This window comes from Anoplophora glabripennis, unplaced genomic scaffold (assembly GCF_000390285.2).
Source record: "Anoplophora glabripennis isolate ALB-LARVAE unplaced genomic scaffold, Agla_2.0 scaffold1040, whole genome shotgun sequence".
NCBI classification, from domain to species: Eukaryota; Metazoa; Arthropoda; class Insecta; order Coleoptera; family Cerambycidae; genus Anoplophora; species Anoplophora glabripennis.
Genome location: NW_019417138.1, coordinates 82,357 through 100,090, shown reverse-complemented (window position 1 = coordinate 100,090; position 17,734 = coordinate 82,357). Strand labels below are relative to the sequence as shown.

General features: G+C 31.5%; 1 protein-coding gene and 1 long non-coding RNA gene across 4 annotated transcripts; one reads left to right on the top strand and one right to left on the bottom strand.

Annotated features, from left to right (window-relative positions):
* The first annotated feature begins 32 nt into the window (after positions 1-32).
* LOC108914791 lies at positions 33-1,432 on the top strand. The gene is made up of 2 exons (XR_001964686.2): positions 33-327; positions 1,086-1,432. It is a non-coding gene; the product is annotated as an uncharacterized LOC108914791 (long non-coding RNA).
* Positions 1,289-14,342, bottom strand: LOC108914788 (proton-coupled folate transporter). 3 transcript variants are annotated; one of them, XM_018720676.2, is made up of 8 exons: positions 13,913-14,342; positions 13,384-13,460; positions 13,069-13,326; positions 12,153-12,327; positions 11,669-11,849; positions 9,567-9,945; positions 4,079-4,319; positions 1,289-1,525 (listed from the first exon to the last, which is right to left on the bottom strand). In XM_018720676.2, the coding sequence occupies exons 1-8, from the start codon at positions 13,942-13,944 to the stop codon at positions 1,429-1,431; spliced, it is 1,440 nt and encodes a 479-aa protein (XP_018576192.1). In that variant the 5' UTR covers positions 13,945-14,342; the 3' UTR covers positions 1,289-1,428. The 3 variants fall into 3 exon arrangements, with proteins under 3 accessions (XP_018576192.1, XP_018576193.1, XP_018576194.1); XM_018720677.2 differs by having other exon boundaries at positions 13,384-13,500; positions 13,913-14,341; XM_018720678.2 differs by lacking the exons at positions 13,384-13,460; positions 13,913-14,342 and adding an exon at positions 13,501-13,727.
* Between the last annotated feature and the right edge of the window lie 3,392 nt (positions 14,343-17,734).

The window sequence follows — 17,734 nt, the reverse complement described above, 5'->3', positions numbered from 1 at the left end:
GTAAATCGCTAACCTGTAATTGAAGTTGTCAACATGTCAACAACAAAAAAAGCCAATTGTGTTTAGAGAAATAAAAATGTAGATTTTTTACAAAATTGGAAGATTAAAAGATAACGGAATGTGTGTTAAATATTTCGCAATTTATTTAAGAAATATTTATTTAGGAAATAGGTAATGAAGATTCTATAAAATTCGGCATGAAATTTTATGGTGTATGTATGGGCTTTTCTTCGAAATTGACCTTAGGATAACAATTTCCTACAATTATATAATGGTTTGAGGGCTTTAAAAATTAATTTTCCTTCTGGTTACTACTACTACATATATGTAAGTATTTCTTTTTATTTTGACCACTGTATTTTTTAATCTTGAAATCATGCCTTTTGACAACTGAACTCTTGTCATGTTACTGAATTTAACTTAAAATGTAATATTTGATAATTGATGGTTGAATGAAAAATGACACTTTTGTTTTTAATCATCGATATCTCAACAAAATATTGCACATTAAATATAAAAGCGGTTTTGAACAATGGAATAAATTGTCTACAAGGACCTATCATGGTAGAAATTTTTTTTCCATCCTCGACATTGCAAAAAGTGCAAAAACTACTTTTTACAGTTTTCTAGAAAATCTACCGCTAATTGACAAATATTGATGAGACTAATGTTGAGAAAAATTTTTACTGCTCAATGTATCCACAATTCCATAATAACTATTCAAATTGACAAGTTGATCCATCCAACCGTTTTTCTGTTCCCAATGATCAAAATTTTGGAAAGAAAAAAAGGAACACATTTATTACTCCTCAACATTATCAAGATCAAAAGAATTTTTCTCGACTTTTCCCACAATTTTACATTAGATATCCTTTAAATTTAAGAAAACACAAATTAAAATAATTTTTCAAAAAATTTTTTATTCTTTTTTTTTAAAGTTGCTGTCTAGTCGTTTCTTATCATACAATGAGAAAAAACATGTGGCTCCAAGTGGTTGGACCTATTCGTGTGCGTCATTAAAAATAATTATTTGTAAACCTACTATATCACCATTCAGAAAGATCTAAACCTTTATATTCATCTAGGGCTGGAATTATTGCAATTTGTCGCAATAAAAATAGTGCCATACTGAGAGTATTTTGAATTACCCATGTTGTTAGGACAGAGTTGCCATTGACGTCGTGTTTTGGATTTTGATCAAGAAAGAACTAACCGACAGTATAATTTCCTTTCATCGAAATGGGAGAAGACAGTGTGAGGAGACATTACTAGTAAATATAAAAGGATACCATAAATAAAATATATGTATTTACTCAAATATAGATACATTCTTACTACACTATCTTAAGTATGAATATCACAATCGTTACAAATATTACCAATATACATATGTATACTATGTACAACTTTAAAAATATACAACTAATTTTAATTGATTATGTGATCAACTTCACAGCTTTCTTGATCCTCACTGTTTAACTCACTGTACCTGATTGGGTTAATTTGTTGTAGAATGATAATAGTGCTAAAAAAACAGGTTATACCATTATACAGTACGTGCCTAAAGTATGGAATAAATTCAGTAAAAACGAAACAAATTTTTTTGGGAAAAATCCTCGAACAGGTCGATTTTGAATTTAAAAAAACATATTTTAGCCTAAAAGGCGATTTTCAACCGTCATTTGTTTTCGAGTAATGACATCATCGACATTTTTTTTAAATAGCAACCCCCTATTTGTTTTCTTGATTCTGAAAGATCGTTTCATTGTCGACCCGACAATATTAAAATGTTGCCATCTTACATAGGAAAGTTTTCGAGTAAATGACGATTGAATGTTAGAAAACCCAAATCAATTAAAATAAAGCAAAAACATGATCAAATTTAGTTTTTCGAAATGCCTGAAGTGTAAATCTTTACTAAGTGTCACTGTCATACCAACTTTCTAAGTATTGTAAGCGATATAAAAATTATTGTTGAATTTAAAGCGTTATGGCACATTTAACTGTCACACAAAGAATTGAAATTTTAATTCTTATCGGATGCGGGGATAAGACTAGATCGCAGCAGGAAGTTTGCGATTTATTTAATGAAAAACATCCAGATTGCCGTATCAGCCAATCAACAGTCAGTAAGATAGAATTTTTCTCCATGATAACCGAAAAAATAATAAATCATTGTAGTAGTTATATTAATTTTGATAATGTGACTTCACACTGAAAAACTATAGTTGTTTTATGATATTATGGGTATAAGTGCCAATGAAACGCGAATTGTTACGAAGTCTTGGTGGGTCGTAGAGGCGCGTAATGGGCACATTAAATCAATTTTTAGTTTCTTTTCTGGTATTATTCCGACAGCTCATATGCTCCATTTCGCAGATTTTTACAAAATAGCTGGTGCAATAATTAATAGATTTTATGAATTGTTAATAATGCAGGATTGTACTGTTCCATTAGCAAGAGAATTGCGTCTAAGAATTAATGATGTGAACGTAGTTCAAACTCGAGTTGAATTCGAAAATCTCTTTAAAAGAAATGCTATATGGAACCAACTTAATGAAAATCATGCTAGAGAATTTCCTAGATTCAACCTCGACTATTTACATAGGATAACCATTGGTGTTTACCAGGTTAGTTTAGCTACATCTTACATTCAAGATAAGCTTGATATAGAAGGAACAGAAGTATTTCAATTCGACGTACATGTTCTAGAACCAGGTTTTCTACGGATCAGGATTTACTCACGTTTCCGGAATGTAGTGAAACATCAGCTGTGGGTATCTTATGCTACTGAACCAGACGAAAATGAAGAGCCCATTCTCGGATATTATTGCACTTGTAAAACTAATAGGTTGTTGTGCTCACGTAGCCAGCGTGTTGTGGTATTTGGGTTTTCCTCGATATCAACAAAATATACATTACCCCAGTGACGCAATATTAAACTATATTAATGATAGTCTCAACAGATATAATAATATAGAAATTGATGATATTGCATTCATGAAAATAAAATACATGCATCTAGACGTACTAAGATTAGAGAGTAAGGGGCTCTCGGTAAAAAAGTCACCCTAAAGAGGCGTTGGCCCGATTTTACAACCTCCATGTGGTACACCTTGGGTAATGCAAGCGCAAACAACAAAAAATATCAAATAAAATTTTTACCCCTTCGAATACAGAGTTATTGCTCTAAAGTCAACGTAACTCGAAAATTATTGACTTTCGGTTATTGTGGCAATGGAGACTTTTGATCGACAGGTTAAGAGCTGTAACATATAAAAATTTCAGCCAATTTAACTGAAACCACTTTTACATAAGAAAAGTGCGGGGTCCTTTAGAGAAACTGGCAATGTTGTAGATATTCCAAAACCTGGACGTCCAAGCATTAGTGAAGATCACATTTCAGCAAGACAGTGCACCTCCACACTATGCGTGCCCTGTTCGAGATTTTCTGGATAATTGTTTTCCTAGGAGGTGGATCGGCAGACGAGGACCGATAGAATGGCCCGCGAGATACCCAGATTTACACCCCTGTACTATTTCTTATGGGGCTACTTAAAGTCCAAAGCGTATGTTAATAGACCATATAATTTAGAAGAACTCTAAAATTGTATTATACAGGGTAGCCCATCGAAAACGTACCGCAAGGCATTACAGGGTAGTAATGAACTTTTCGGCAAAATCCAAAAACAGGTAAAGTTTGCTTCTGAGGGGGACAACTTTTTTAATGAATAAAATTTACGTTTTCTAACATTCAATCGTCATTTACTCGAAAACTTTCCTATGCAAGATGGTAAAATTTTAATACTGTCGGATCGACAATGAAACGACCTTTCAGAATCAAGAAAAAAATAGGGGGTTGCTATTTAAAAAAAATGTCGATGAGGTCATTACTCGAAAACAAATGACGGTTGAAATTTGCCTTTTATGCTAAAATATGTATTTTTTAAATTAAAAATCGACCTGTTCGAGGATTTTTCCCAAAAAAAATTTCTTTTCGTTTCTACTGAATTTATTCCATACTTTAGGCACATATTGTATAATTAAAAGTTTGTGTTTATTGTCTAAAGTTACTTACACTGTTAGAATCATATTGACTGCAAACAGTCCTGCTGATAAATAATTAAAGAAAGCAGGATCACTGTTTATAGTACCATTGTAAATCGCAGTGTATAAAGGAGAAGCTCCCAAGCCAATTAAAAATTCACTAGCCATTATCATGGAGAAAATCTTCCCAATTTCATCGTCAGGAATTAATTTTGATATGAGTGACCTTGACATTGGACTTATTACCCCACCAAGACAACGTACGCCGCCAGCTAAAATATTCGGGACAATGAGAAATTAATATACTATCTATGACCTAATGAATACATTATTTGATAATTAATTTTTTTAACAGTCGAATAACCTTATTTTTTTACCTAAGAATGCCTTGTTTCGTTTTTTTTGCCACATTTTTTATAGCTAGAAATCTTCAGAAAACCCAAATTTTTTTTTAAAACATCACACTATTTACTGTAAGAAAAGTATAGCACATGTCGCTATAGTTTCTGAGAACAACTTTGATTTTCTAGTTATAGACAGCTAAGTATTTAAGGGCATTCCAATATAATTAAACTTCATTTTTTCATACAATTTGTAATTAAATTAATTATTTATTAAGGTTTAGAGGACCCCTTATGGGAAACTGGTCCTGGTCGAATGGTACGAAACTTTGCCGAATGATAGTCCTCAATGTGTCAATCAACAAAGTCCATGGGACCTAGCTCTGAAGCTACATTTTGTTTTTTTGCCATATTTCTTATAGCTAGAAATTTTGAGAAAACCCAAATCTTTTTTAAAACATCACACTATTTACTGTAAGAAAAGTATAGCACATGTCGCTATAATTTCTGAGAACAACTTTAATTTTCTAGTTATAGACAGCCAAGTATTTAGGGGCATTAAACTTCATCTATTCATACAATTTGTAATTAAATTAATTATTTATTATGATTTAAAGGACCCCTTAATAGAAAACTGTTCCCGGTCGAATGGTACGAAACTTTGCCAAATGATAGTCCTCAATGTGTCGATCAAAAAAGTCCATGGGACCTATACTACGTCTGAAAAACTACAGTTCTGAAGCTACAGCCTTTTGAAGTTATCGAATCCACGTGCTCGATGACCATCAAGTCCAATGATTTACGGGAGAGTAAAAGCAAATATTTCTTTATAAAGTGACCAAACTGGCTATTTCTTGATGTATTTTCGTGTGCTGAATGCGAATCCGTGGTCAAAATAGCTGTATCATCCTTAAGTCTTCAAAAAATTGGTAAATCACCTACTGAAGAACAGCGACACCGACACGTACTGCTTGAACGACATCTTATGGTTTTACGCATGCTGAGCACTTATCCGTCATTAGCATATCTGCAGCATTCCTGAGTTTTCAGAAAATAGCTGAAGCACCTTTAGAAAACTTGACTTGATGGTCATCGAGCATGTGGATTCGATAACTTCAGAAGGCTGTAGCTTCAGAACAGTAGTTTTTCAGACCTAGGTCGCATGGACTTTTTTTATTGACACATTGAGGACTATCATTCGGCAAAGTTTCGTACCATTCGACCAGGACCGGTTTTCCATAAGGACAGTTGCGGGGTTCTTTACTTCTGTGCAAAAGTGATATAATTATAGATATAATCTTCTGAATGTAGCACCTCAAAACTACATTTTTGCAGAACTATATCTTGGTAAATGTAGACTTTTAAATATGTAAGTTGGTCTAAATTGTAAAAACTACTTATAGTAGGATCATATTCGATGCAAAGTAATAAATCATTGGCTGTCAAAGGATTCAGTGCAATACTGTTTTAAGAGGTTTAGAAATTGAATAATTTCTTTATGCATTATGAAGCGATAAGGGGATTAGTTCACGTCTGGCACTCCTGTTCCTACAAAAATTCCTTTATTCTCATAAACTATTTATTTTAAATTCAATCTGTTTTTTAAATTCCACATATGTACATTATATCTCTGTACGCGCCACTGTTGTTTACTTATTTTTTGGAGGCGATCTCTGATTTACGACCAAGCTCGACAGGTTAGTATTTGACGTATAACTGACCATTTTACTCGATACACCTGGGCGACTACAGCTACTATCAGAACACAACGCGTATGGTGCGGTATTTCAGATTTTACATTCAATTTCATATTAAATTTGAAATGGTTCATCTTTCATGTCCTAAAAATGATAACACGATTTTCCTTTGATAAAAGATAATTTTTTGCTCTACTTTGCATCAAATACGATCCTACTATAATTTAATCTCATTTGGCAAAGAGGTGAAATTTCATTATACTAAAGTATTCCCAAATGCTCCACTGTGCATAAATATAGTTACCCATTTTTACAGTAAAAAAACAAATATATATTTTTTACAGTAAATAAAGCAGTATTTCAGAAATCATTTACATTTTTTCAAAATTTCTACTAATTTGTTTCAGGTGGTTTTTTAAAAATCTCAAGTTTTACAAAAAAATAATCTTGTATTCATATTCGGCTACCTCAAAAGCCCTCTATATCAAATTTCACAAATATATAGTAATGAAGTTATAGCAACTATGAAAATAAAAAAAAACTTGTTAACTTTTCTTAGGCTTTTTTTGAAAAATCGCCAGTTTTATAAACTTACTTTTAAATTTCTTTAATATTCTTTAAAAGCAAGCTTTCAGACATAATTCTCTATCATATCAAACTGCTTTGAATAAAACAGTGCTTAATTGGTTTAATATAACTAGTATCACAGGAAATTACTTAATTAATTTTTTTTACCCAAATCATCGTCATTTCAATAGATAGAGATATTTCAAGAGATAAAGAAATTTAACAAAAAATTAAGTATTATAATTAAACGAAACTACATTAATATAATAAACAAGTCACAACAACTGTTCAAAATTGCCACCATTCTCATCAATACATAATTGAAACGTTTTTCTAACTTCGGGATCAGTTGTGTGTAATAAAATGTTTCAGCTAAGATTTCGATTTCTGTTTGATAAATTATATTTTTTAGCTGTCCACCTTATTAGTCCATTGATGCCTATCCATTGCCTTTGAAACTATTCGTAGAAAAACTTTTGCAGATCCCTTTTGTACCCTCTGTCTTGTATGAATGTAGATATGTATGTTGTTGGAAAACTAAAGAAACTTCTTCCAAAAATACATTCGGTTGGAATTGTAAGTATTTCTGACCATCAACTTTTCCTCTTATAAATAGAGTCCAATTAATATGCCATTAAAAATGCCACCACACATTTATAGAGAACGTAATTTGGAAATATCTGGCTTTGATCCATCTAGGGTTAGTGTCATGCCAGAAATGGATATTATGTTCAAAATGTAATTTTTTGTAAATTGACTTGTTAGTCCATAAAATGTTATCTAAAAACTGGTTGTTTTCTTGAAACATTGTTTGCATTTCTGCAATTAAATTTAGTTTTCGTAGCATATCACCAAGATATAAATTATGTAAACCAAGTGCTTTGTAAAGATGACACTTAATTTCTAGATCTTATGGAGAAATGTTCATACTGAAATATGTGGATTGGTTCCAGCCTTAGCTAATACCACAGCAGTGTTTATATCATTTATGGTGATGCTTCTTTTTGTTAATAGAACCACAATGAAGCAAATTTGTCAATAAAAGCAAAAGAAAATGACCGGGATATTTTTCTGCTTCTCTGGAATTTCTACGTCATTCATCTAATATTAGCTTTGTTCGTACAGCAATCAGAAACTATCAGCAACTGTATGACACATGCGTGATAATCCGTGACTCCTGACTAAAAATTTGATGTTCGCAGAACAAAACTTATGAGTTGTGGATTGGTTTCCAACCATCAAAATAATCCGCTGACTCCCAACAAATTTTCAGTTTCGGACATGCGCACAATGCGCAGTCTTGAACTAGCACTGTTCTATGCTGTCAAGTACAAGAGAATAACATAATTAATCATTTTAATACGTTTAATTATAATATAAAACCGAAGTGACAAATAAACAGACGATGAATCTGTTCAAAATAAGTCGTCAACATAAATTTGAAATAAATAAATAATTATAGGTTATAGCCATTCAGTCACGATTCACTCCAGCATTTTTAATCTGTTCGCAGAGCACAAAATTTGAAATGGGTTAGAATTCAGTTTGATGCCGCACATGCGCAGTGAAAAATTGACAATTGGCTGGAAATTGCATTCTGCGAACAAACCTATTAAAATTACATGGAAGTATCTCTTCATTCGTGTACTGGATTATACTGAATAAATGTCAGAGTTGAAAGTGTTGACTTGGTGTTATGGTATATAATAGCCGTACTTCATTTCAATAAAAAAAATTATTCAGATCGAAATATCTAGCAGTTTTTCGAAAATTGTTTATACCTATCACAAAGCTTGTAATTTATAAATCATATTTGTCACTTCTTGAAACTCTGATCTATGCCTGCATTGAAAGAAACGTGATTTGTACTCACAATTTAAGAACTTTTTTCAGATTTAATTTATTTTTCCATTTTTGAGATATTCGGAAGGAGAATTTTAAACGAGGCACACTGAATATGGATTTTTTAAGCTATACAGGGTGTTTTCATTTTTAGTAGCACAACTTTGATAAGAATTCTTGAATATATCTCTGTCACTATTACAGACAGATTTATTAAATTATTTATCAGAAAGAATTCTATTAAAATTATTTTTATTTTTATTTATTTATTTATTTATTTAAATACACATCCAACAGGCGATGCCCAATAATAGGATATGTTAAGTCTAGTAATAAAATATAAAAAAAGTTAAAAGAGAGAAAAATTAACTGAAAAAATAGAGAAAAAAAAATAGTACAAACTTACAAATAACACAGATATAAAGAACAAAATAAAAGGCAAACAAACTATAAGAGACAGATATGATTACATAAGTAAAGCATTTTTTATATCATTAGGCATACAACAAAAAACATCGACATTATTTTCTATCTTACTGTACTTCGAAACAATATGATACAATGGTGATGCTACTAGGATGATACTATGTGCTGCGGGTAGACTAAAAACATTATTACTTCTAGCTGATAGACGCGGTACTTTGATATGAATATTACTTAAAACACCTGGACAGTCCAAAATGTTGTGTAGAACTTTATATAAAAACATTACTTGAAAAACAGATCTTCTTTTAGCAAGAACATGAATACTGAAACACTTAAGTAATAGATCATGCGGAAAACCCTGAGGGGGATATATACCATCCAATAAGTACACAGCTGATTTCATAAACCTACGCTGTACTCTTTCCAAAGTTGCAATTTGATTAGCGTAAATTGGGTTCCAGACTATTGATACATATACTAATTTAGAACGAATAAAAGTAGTGTAGATTAATCGTAGTGTAGAAATACTGATAAAGCCTTTGGAATTCCTTATCATGAACCCCATATTCTTGAAAGCAATTATTTTATAATTATTTTGATAAATTGAATAAAATGTATAGAAATGTGCTGTAAAGACATAATTTACCTGTATATAGATACCAATCGGCTTTACCAAATCCTTGAAGTAAAGAACCTGCTGTTGTAGAAATAAGACCGACAAGTATTAAGGCTGCTTCCTTAATGTTACATAATTTATGCAAAATATACGTTCCTCCCATCGTTCCTATAATCCAAACTACACTAGTTGCACTGTTAAATAACGTAAATTTAGTCAATGTCCAGTCAAACTTTTCTCTCAAGTAAAGGAACATAATACTACCATCTCCATTCATAATAAAAATATGAATTGTTAGAATTAACAGATTTAATAAGATGATCGATCGGATGAAATATTCACGGCGTTTAAATGTTGTTTTCACCATGTCCCCTAAGTTCGATATATCAAAAAATCCTCTAATTTTCCCCTAAAATATAAACATATAATTATTTATTTATGTTTATTCAATTATTAGTTAAATATTGCAGATATGCGAACCAGAGAAATTAATTTCATTTGCTATCGAATATCACTACTACCTAATTGAATTAATTCAAATATTAGAATTTACAAAAAAATTCATCTGATGGTGTTTTTCTCCGTGTAAAATTGTAAGAAGTTGTATGAATTTTTTAATATTTATTTTCGATGCTTATTATTCCGGGCAGTGGTGGCTGATAGTTTAGAAAAAATTGTTGCCATGTACACATAACTAAAGTAGAAATTTATTATCTAATTTAGCATAATCTTTTAATAAAAAATAGAAGTCTGTATATTCTCATTTTGTAAAACAGTAAAATATGAAATACGGCTTAATTTCATTAATAGATATGGCTGGCCAATTCCTAGTTTAGAGAAGGGATAGGTCCGACATATCTTCAGCCGTACTTAAACAGCAAGTCACATACTTATCCGTATACTGCCATCATTATCATAAGTCTGTGTAATAAACTAATCATAACCCACTTTTATTTTGAAATCCTATCAGGTATCAAATAGTATTTCCAAGAGTACATAAAAAAAATTTTTCCTTAATATTAAAGTATATTTGAATTGTTGTAAACTGTAAATATTTCTAATGGACCCTGTCCCCTGAAATGAGCAATGCATTGATTCATAGAATAAAATAACAGTAAATTATATTTTATGATCGTAATGTACTGGTACACAGCTAGATTCTAATTTGAATATATCTTTTTCTTTTGCTTAACTGTAAATGCAATTATTAAACTAATTTAACAGATTTGTTTTAAAACTAAACAGAATTCTATTTGAAACTTTAATTGTGAATCATGTTGAATATGATATTAGAACTATAGAATTTGACTGAAATGAAACTGGGAATCATTTTAATTATATATTTTTTTTCTTAGTATTAATATAGTGTGAGGCATCTTTCTCTTAAATTCATTAAATAAAAAGATACTACAGAAATTTCCAGCGCCTAGCAAACTGTTGACTTTTGACTTTACCCCGGATCGGCTTGCCATATCTATCCCCACTCCTATTTGTTCTTTACAATCTACATTCTAATAGCACTGTATTGTTGGACACATACTAATTTAATTTTAACAAGATAAATTTAAAATAAATGCATATAAATAAGGAAATTTTACCTCGTGTAATTTCTTGAATAAATCTATTATTATGATAATTTCAAGAACTGCTATAGTTTAAAATATGTAATCGTCTATAAGATTATAGATAGATTCCAAGGATTAAAATTGAAACTGATATGGTGCCTAATTATTAAAAACATTTTCATACTTATTAAAAAACTTTAATTAGAAGCAGAAAATAATGAAATATTATATTGACCCTCTCGACCCAATATCACTAAGAGCCGCCACTGATTCCCGGATATGCAACATGTAATGTGTATACCATACAGAGCATATAAAAAAAAATTATCGATTAATGAAGTATTATAAATGGACAGAAAATAAAATATAAATAAATTAAAAGTATCTGCACTTGTAATCAACGATAAATAATCAAAATATTCACAATTCAATCAACTGTATTATTATTTTCGTGGTAAAGGGAAAAACTTGCATTATTATTTATTACTGAGAATGTCATCGGAACTTCAAATGAAACAAATAATTTTTCACTTGGCAAGTAATTATTATTGTAAAGAGTGGACACACCTGAGTTTCTGGATTTTGTACAGATTCAGGGATGAAGAAAATTGTATAAAGAAGACCTAAACCACATATTCCTGTTGAAATAGTAAACACCCACACATAATTTGTTGCATAGAATAGGTAAGAACCTGAGATATTTCCTACTAAAATTCCTCCTGCTAGAACCGCTTCAAAAACTGCCATTCTAAAAATGTATATACACCTTTTCATAATAAAAAATGAAGATGATGATGATGATGATAATGAAAATAATTTTGACGTTCTCACATGTACAATGTTTTTTTAATAGTCAATATGAATATTATTACAAGGAAAATTTTTTTGAGATAAAAAATTTCAAAAAAAGATTAAACTTAATATCCTCCACTTAGATTTTTTACCCGATTCCTTTATTGTCTTTAGAAAATTTATGATATAGATAAGTTATCTCACGTGGTGTTATTTCACAAATTGGGATTTACTAATTATTATTAGATATATGACATACCTTATACCTCTAGTTTCGTTATTAGTTATGTCTGTAATATAAGACAAGATTACAGTAATATATGCTGCTCCACCTCCTGTAACCAAACCTGGTACAGAACAGACTATGGAATACCATGGGGACATGTTTTCAAAAAAGCTGAATATTGACAGCAGTACAAATGAAACTGTAGTGCCTAAAAAAATATCAAGCCTTAAATTATGTTGATATTACACAAACTTTTTTTAAGTTCCTTTAATTTGCTTGTAATAGATATCTGATATTTTATTTTTATTTTTCATGTTTTTTTTCAGTGTTTTTTATTAGAAAAATCATTTCATGAAAATAACCCTTGACTGATTTTTTTAGCAGAAGGGCTTTTGATTGATTTTTAAATGTTTTTAATAGGAGGCTAAATATTCAAATTAATAATCAGAGAAAATGAAAATTATTAGTTGTATATTAACATTTAATCATTCTATTATGTGGTTTATATAAAATAAAAATGTAAAAATAAATATTATGTAAGTTTGAATACTGTAAATATATCCATAGTACAGGTATAAAAAACGAAAATGAAAATAATTTATTTATTTATTATGCTTTACTGATCCTTAAGGTATTTTTTATGACATCATTAATGCTATGCGTTGTCTTTTGTTTTCTGAATAATATAAGGTAGGTATATAGTATTATAGAATTTAAGTAATTCTGCAGTTACTCTAAAATAATACTTCTCTTTATTTATTTTCATATTCACTTCTGATTTTGTTAATGATTCATTTTAAAGAACTAATCTTTTTTTATATAAATATTTTTTTCTTACATATCTGTTAATGTGAAATAAAAATGGATAATGTTAAGATTTATATATTTTTGAGATTAAATTTTAACTTGTTTATTATATTTCAATTCTTGATTTCAAATGATTACCTACCTATTAAATTGAGTATTATGACAGGTTTCCTTCCAAATTTATCAGACCAAGGTCCTACAAAGAAACACAATAATACAGAAAACAATGATTCAATTGTGGATCGAACCATATTTACAACAGCTGCATCAGGTTCTACTAGCTTTTCCAGTTTTTCTGTGTCGTTATTGTACACAGTACCCAATAAGGCACATTCTGTTTTGTTATATCCTAAGGATAAGTAACAGGTGCGATATATAATTAAATTAGTATATACAGATCCTGAAACAACAAAAATTATTCTATACTGAAACTCATTTTAATTTAAGTTTAACTCACCTGAGAGCATAAAGCTAAAAAATGACAGGAAAAGAGGCACCTCAACAGTTACACCAAACAGTGCCATATCGACTGTGCTTATGAAAATAGGTAAAAATATTTTACAAATTTAGTTACCTGGAAATATGTTTACATATTCAGTCCACATATGACATAATATGAACTGGTACTGGTACAATAATAATTATAATCAGTAAAAGGTCAGTGAAATTAACATTTCCGCATATTCACTGTGCCAATAATAAGAATTTAAAGTACTACTGAGACGGAGTTTGTATTATTTAATACTGATAACAAACATGAAATAACACAGATGTTACCGTTTTATTTGTTGAATCTACTAACTCTCTTTGTGGAAAGTTGCAACATTCAATGCCAAAAGTGAAGGTCAGCTAACAATAGTAATTGTTTCATAGATAAAATATAAAATTATGCGATTGTAGTTATTATACAATTATTAAAATAAACTTATATGTACCTAACCTACCTATATGTATAATTATAATTTTCATAATAATTAGGTACTTACTAATTGGTTTCTATCAGTTTTACGAGATCCATTTAAATTTTGTCCTTCACTGGAAATTCAAATATATGTAGGTAATTGCCCTGTTATTAGTATTTATGAAACCAAATGCCTACTTTTGAAAGTACCTAAACCTAATCTTTTGATAAACATCTTTAAATTTTTTAAACTTGAAACTACATAATTCCTTCAATGAGATAAAAATTATGTTAGTCATTGTTAGATAATTAATATGAGATTTTAGGTAATAGGTATAAAATACTTGAATAATAATAATACGTTTACGTCAAGTCGAATTAATGTCTAATTATGTCTAAATCATAGATATGGTCTAAATCTGTGGTCGGATTCGACATATTCACATCACAAAATCTAGTACAAAATTCCAAAATAAACAAGTTTAGAACACAAAATAGCTAGGCAAGTTAGCGCAGCTACACATAAGTACATATCAATATTTATCTATTCTATTACTGTCTGTCTCTCTGTCTGTATTACAGATTGTTCATTGTTTCAGGATCGTTTCTGTTTGTAAAGTTTGCGATTGCCTAGGTGATGATTGGGATTAGCGAAATTTACGTCGAAATAAGAAACAAGCGACATATTAATATATTAATAATAGCACTCTATTTGCCTCCACATATTTCTATAGATAAAACTGGATAAAACTGAACTGATACGCGTCATTATTCCATGGCTAGAAATTGGCCTCAATGATTTGGGATCGAGGGGGATTATCCCTCTTTATCCTGCCTCATCTCGTGTAGGCCTGGACAGCCTTCGTAGGTGGGCTCCATCCGTCGTCTACCCCGACCGCAAATGCGGCCGGTGTAGACGCTTTGTGGGACCTCCTTTTGTCCTGGCTGGGCCCCGCCGGCTAGGGCCCTTTCATCTGGCGTTCTTCTTGCTTCACCGGCTCGTCTGTGTAAACCCCGGGGGTGGTGTCATGTTTATGTGTGGTATGGTTGGGTAGGGTAAAGGGTAGTGCGGCTATGCAGTCTGGAATGCGCTTTGCTAAGGTGGGATTTTAACCATTTTCTTCTCTAAGGATTACGTCAGTAAACAGGAACTTACAACAAGGAATTTTAATTACTTTTCAAGTTTTCTTTTAATAATCCGTATTAACTCCAAGTACAAAATCTATTACCTATCTAAAATATCTATTTTCTACTTTTAATGTCATACCACGTAATATTCTAATTCAAATTTCGTATTATTAAAATTACCTACTACGGTACTGTCGGGTAGAAACTAAATATTTTATTTCAATTCGGCTTAATCTGAGAGAGTTAGCACGATTCCGCCTCGCTTGGTTCTCGACCGCCACATCAAAGGCGCCGACACGGACTCTTCCAGCTGTATTAAGCTGTGGTAGGAGTAGGTGTAGATCTCAGACTAATCACAGTATACTAATCAATCAGTAGGGAATCTTAAATGATTTACGAATGAATTCCGTATGGTAATTTTTAAATATCCCCACCCTAGGAAAAGTCGCTAAGAATATGGCGGATCCTTCGAGCATATACTACTAGAACTAGAGGCATGCCATTGCGAAAACTGTGGCTGAGTGTGCGAGAGAAACAGACAGTACATCGTACATCCTGTCTCACTCTAGCACGTCACGATTAGTTGGAAATGAATGCTTCAACCAAACGCGGCGTGCTAGAGTGAGACAGCATATCTGAGATACTGTCTGTCTCTCAGCCACACTTTTCGCATTGGCATGCTACCTCTAGTAGTATAGTAAACATAACCTGTTCTTTTTCCTGGTTTTAATACTTTTAATTATTATACATTAATTTCTGATTAATTATTATAATCCGAGGTAATAAAGAGATTGTTAGCTATGTAGTAGTGTTACACGTAAATTGAGTTTTTTTTTTATTAAGAGAAGTTTACATTTTTTGGTTAAATACAGGTTTAGTTATTTGAATTCCAGCAGAAATAATTTAGATTAGATTATATCGGTCTGAATTTTATAAATTTTGTTCAAAAACTTACGAAAGCGTATTTATTTTCTNTGGAGGAGGGAGACGGAATATCTAGGATCTACGGATTGGGATGTGATTGTCAGGTCGTCGGCGTATAAGTATATGTTGGTGTTGGGGGGATGTGGGATGTCGGAGTTGTAAATGGTGTATAAGTGTGGGGACAGGACGGTGCCCTGGGGGACACCGGCCTCCATGGGACGGGTGGTTCTTTAGAACTAAATTAACTTAATTATTTTCTCGTTATTCAACCTGTTCACATGATTTATGGATTTTAAATAAAGGGTACAAATCTTCGCGAGGATAATACGATATATTTGCTATACATAATAATTATATTTTGCAGAGTTTATACATATATACATTTTTGAACGCGTACACATCTCTACCAAGGTTGGACTATAGCTCTTGGGTACCTGGCATATCTCCGTCAAAAATGAATATAAAAATCTGAAATTTTAGGGGTGTAATATAGATGAGGAGACCTAAGAGCACACGTAATTTCAACTCACCCCTTCCGCCCTAGGGGGTGCGGAGGGGGTGAGGGGTGGTTTTTTTAGACGTACCCTATTTATTTTGCAATTTTCGGATTCTACGCGTAAAACTACATCCGGAAACGCGTTCTTGCCGAATTCGCACAAAAACCAAAATCCACCCTCGTATTGAAGATATCTACTTAGCAAGAAACCATGCAGGGATATTAAATAAAACAAATGAAAATAGTGAAATAAAAATTATAATTAAAATATAAACAAATTTTAGATTCTAATTTCGTAAAACTGTCGAAACACCAAACACCTGACTTCGTGCTTGCCTGCTATACCGGGAGATCATTAACTGAATTTTGTTTTCAGTTCAAGTCGCAGGGTCTCTGCAAACGGCGACGGCTACGAAATCCCAGATTACATTGTCTCTGTTCTGTGATGAATGAACAGTCCTTGGCAGAATTTCCCTTAAGCCTGTATCAGACAATGCAATTATGTTGCAGGGATTTGGTTGCCGCGATAGAATCCATGCAATTTTTCTTAGCAGACTATGCAATTCTGTCGCGGCAACTGAATTGCATGAATTAGAACTTGCTCTATTCCGTGCAATAAAATTGCATGGATTCTATAGTTACTTTTATGAAGATTTGTTTATTACCAACCTATACTCCGCGGTCGAAATTATAAAGAGTGACTAAGACATAATATAAAAACACTATTACCATAATGCGTATAAAATATAAAATGATTTTTATACGGGTCAATATTATTTATCTTTGTGCCGTTCGCTACGCACATCGATAGAATCTATAATCGTCTATAGACTGAGTTACACCATTGTATAAGTAAATATTTACTTATACATACAATGGTTACACTGGACGTCGATCTATATTCTATCTCTGTCTTTTGCACTTGGTAGGGAAAAGGGAAATGCTTTTTTAGTGGGTGTAAACCACAGACCACCTAGACTGGCTTATAGAGCGACTTTGGTGAAAACACTTTGGAGCCTGATTTGGAGCCCAGCGCTCAGTCGTGTCCTAGCATTTGATGTGTACGCATCGCTGTGATTTCGATAATTAGACGTTTTATCATGATCAATTGTATTGTAAAACATTGTATAAATAGAAGTGATCGAGTTGGTGAAGAGAGGCGAAAAGTTTCCTTCTTTAGGTAAGTAAAAAAAAGGAATATATAAAAGGTATATATGTACGCCATTTTTCGGTCACAAGTTTCCAGGGTTAGCTTTATAATTTTGTTCGACCACATAGTGTAGTGATTAACGTGATATTGTTATTATAAAATAATGAATGAATTACTGTAAAATATTTTTAGTAATTATTTACTTTATG

Bases quoted from the DNA above. Each gene is read 5' to 3' on its own strand.
- LOC108914788 (XM_018720676.2), bottom strand. From the start codon at position 13,944: ATGGATCTCGTAAAACTGATAGAAACCAATTA. The intron at 11,850-12,152 runs GTATGTCATATA...ATACATTTTTAG, and splicing joins AACGAAACTAGAGGTATAAG to AATGGCAGTTTTTGAAGCGG. The intron at 1,526-4,078 runs GTAAGTAACTTT...CTGTTTTTTTAG, and splicing joins GTCAATATGATTCTAACAGT to CACTATTATCATTCTACAAC.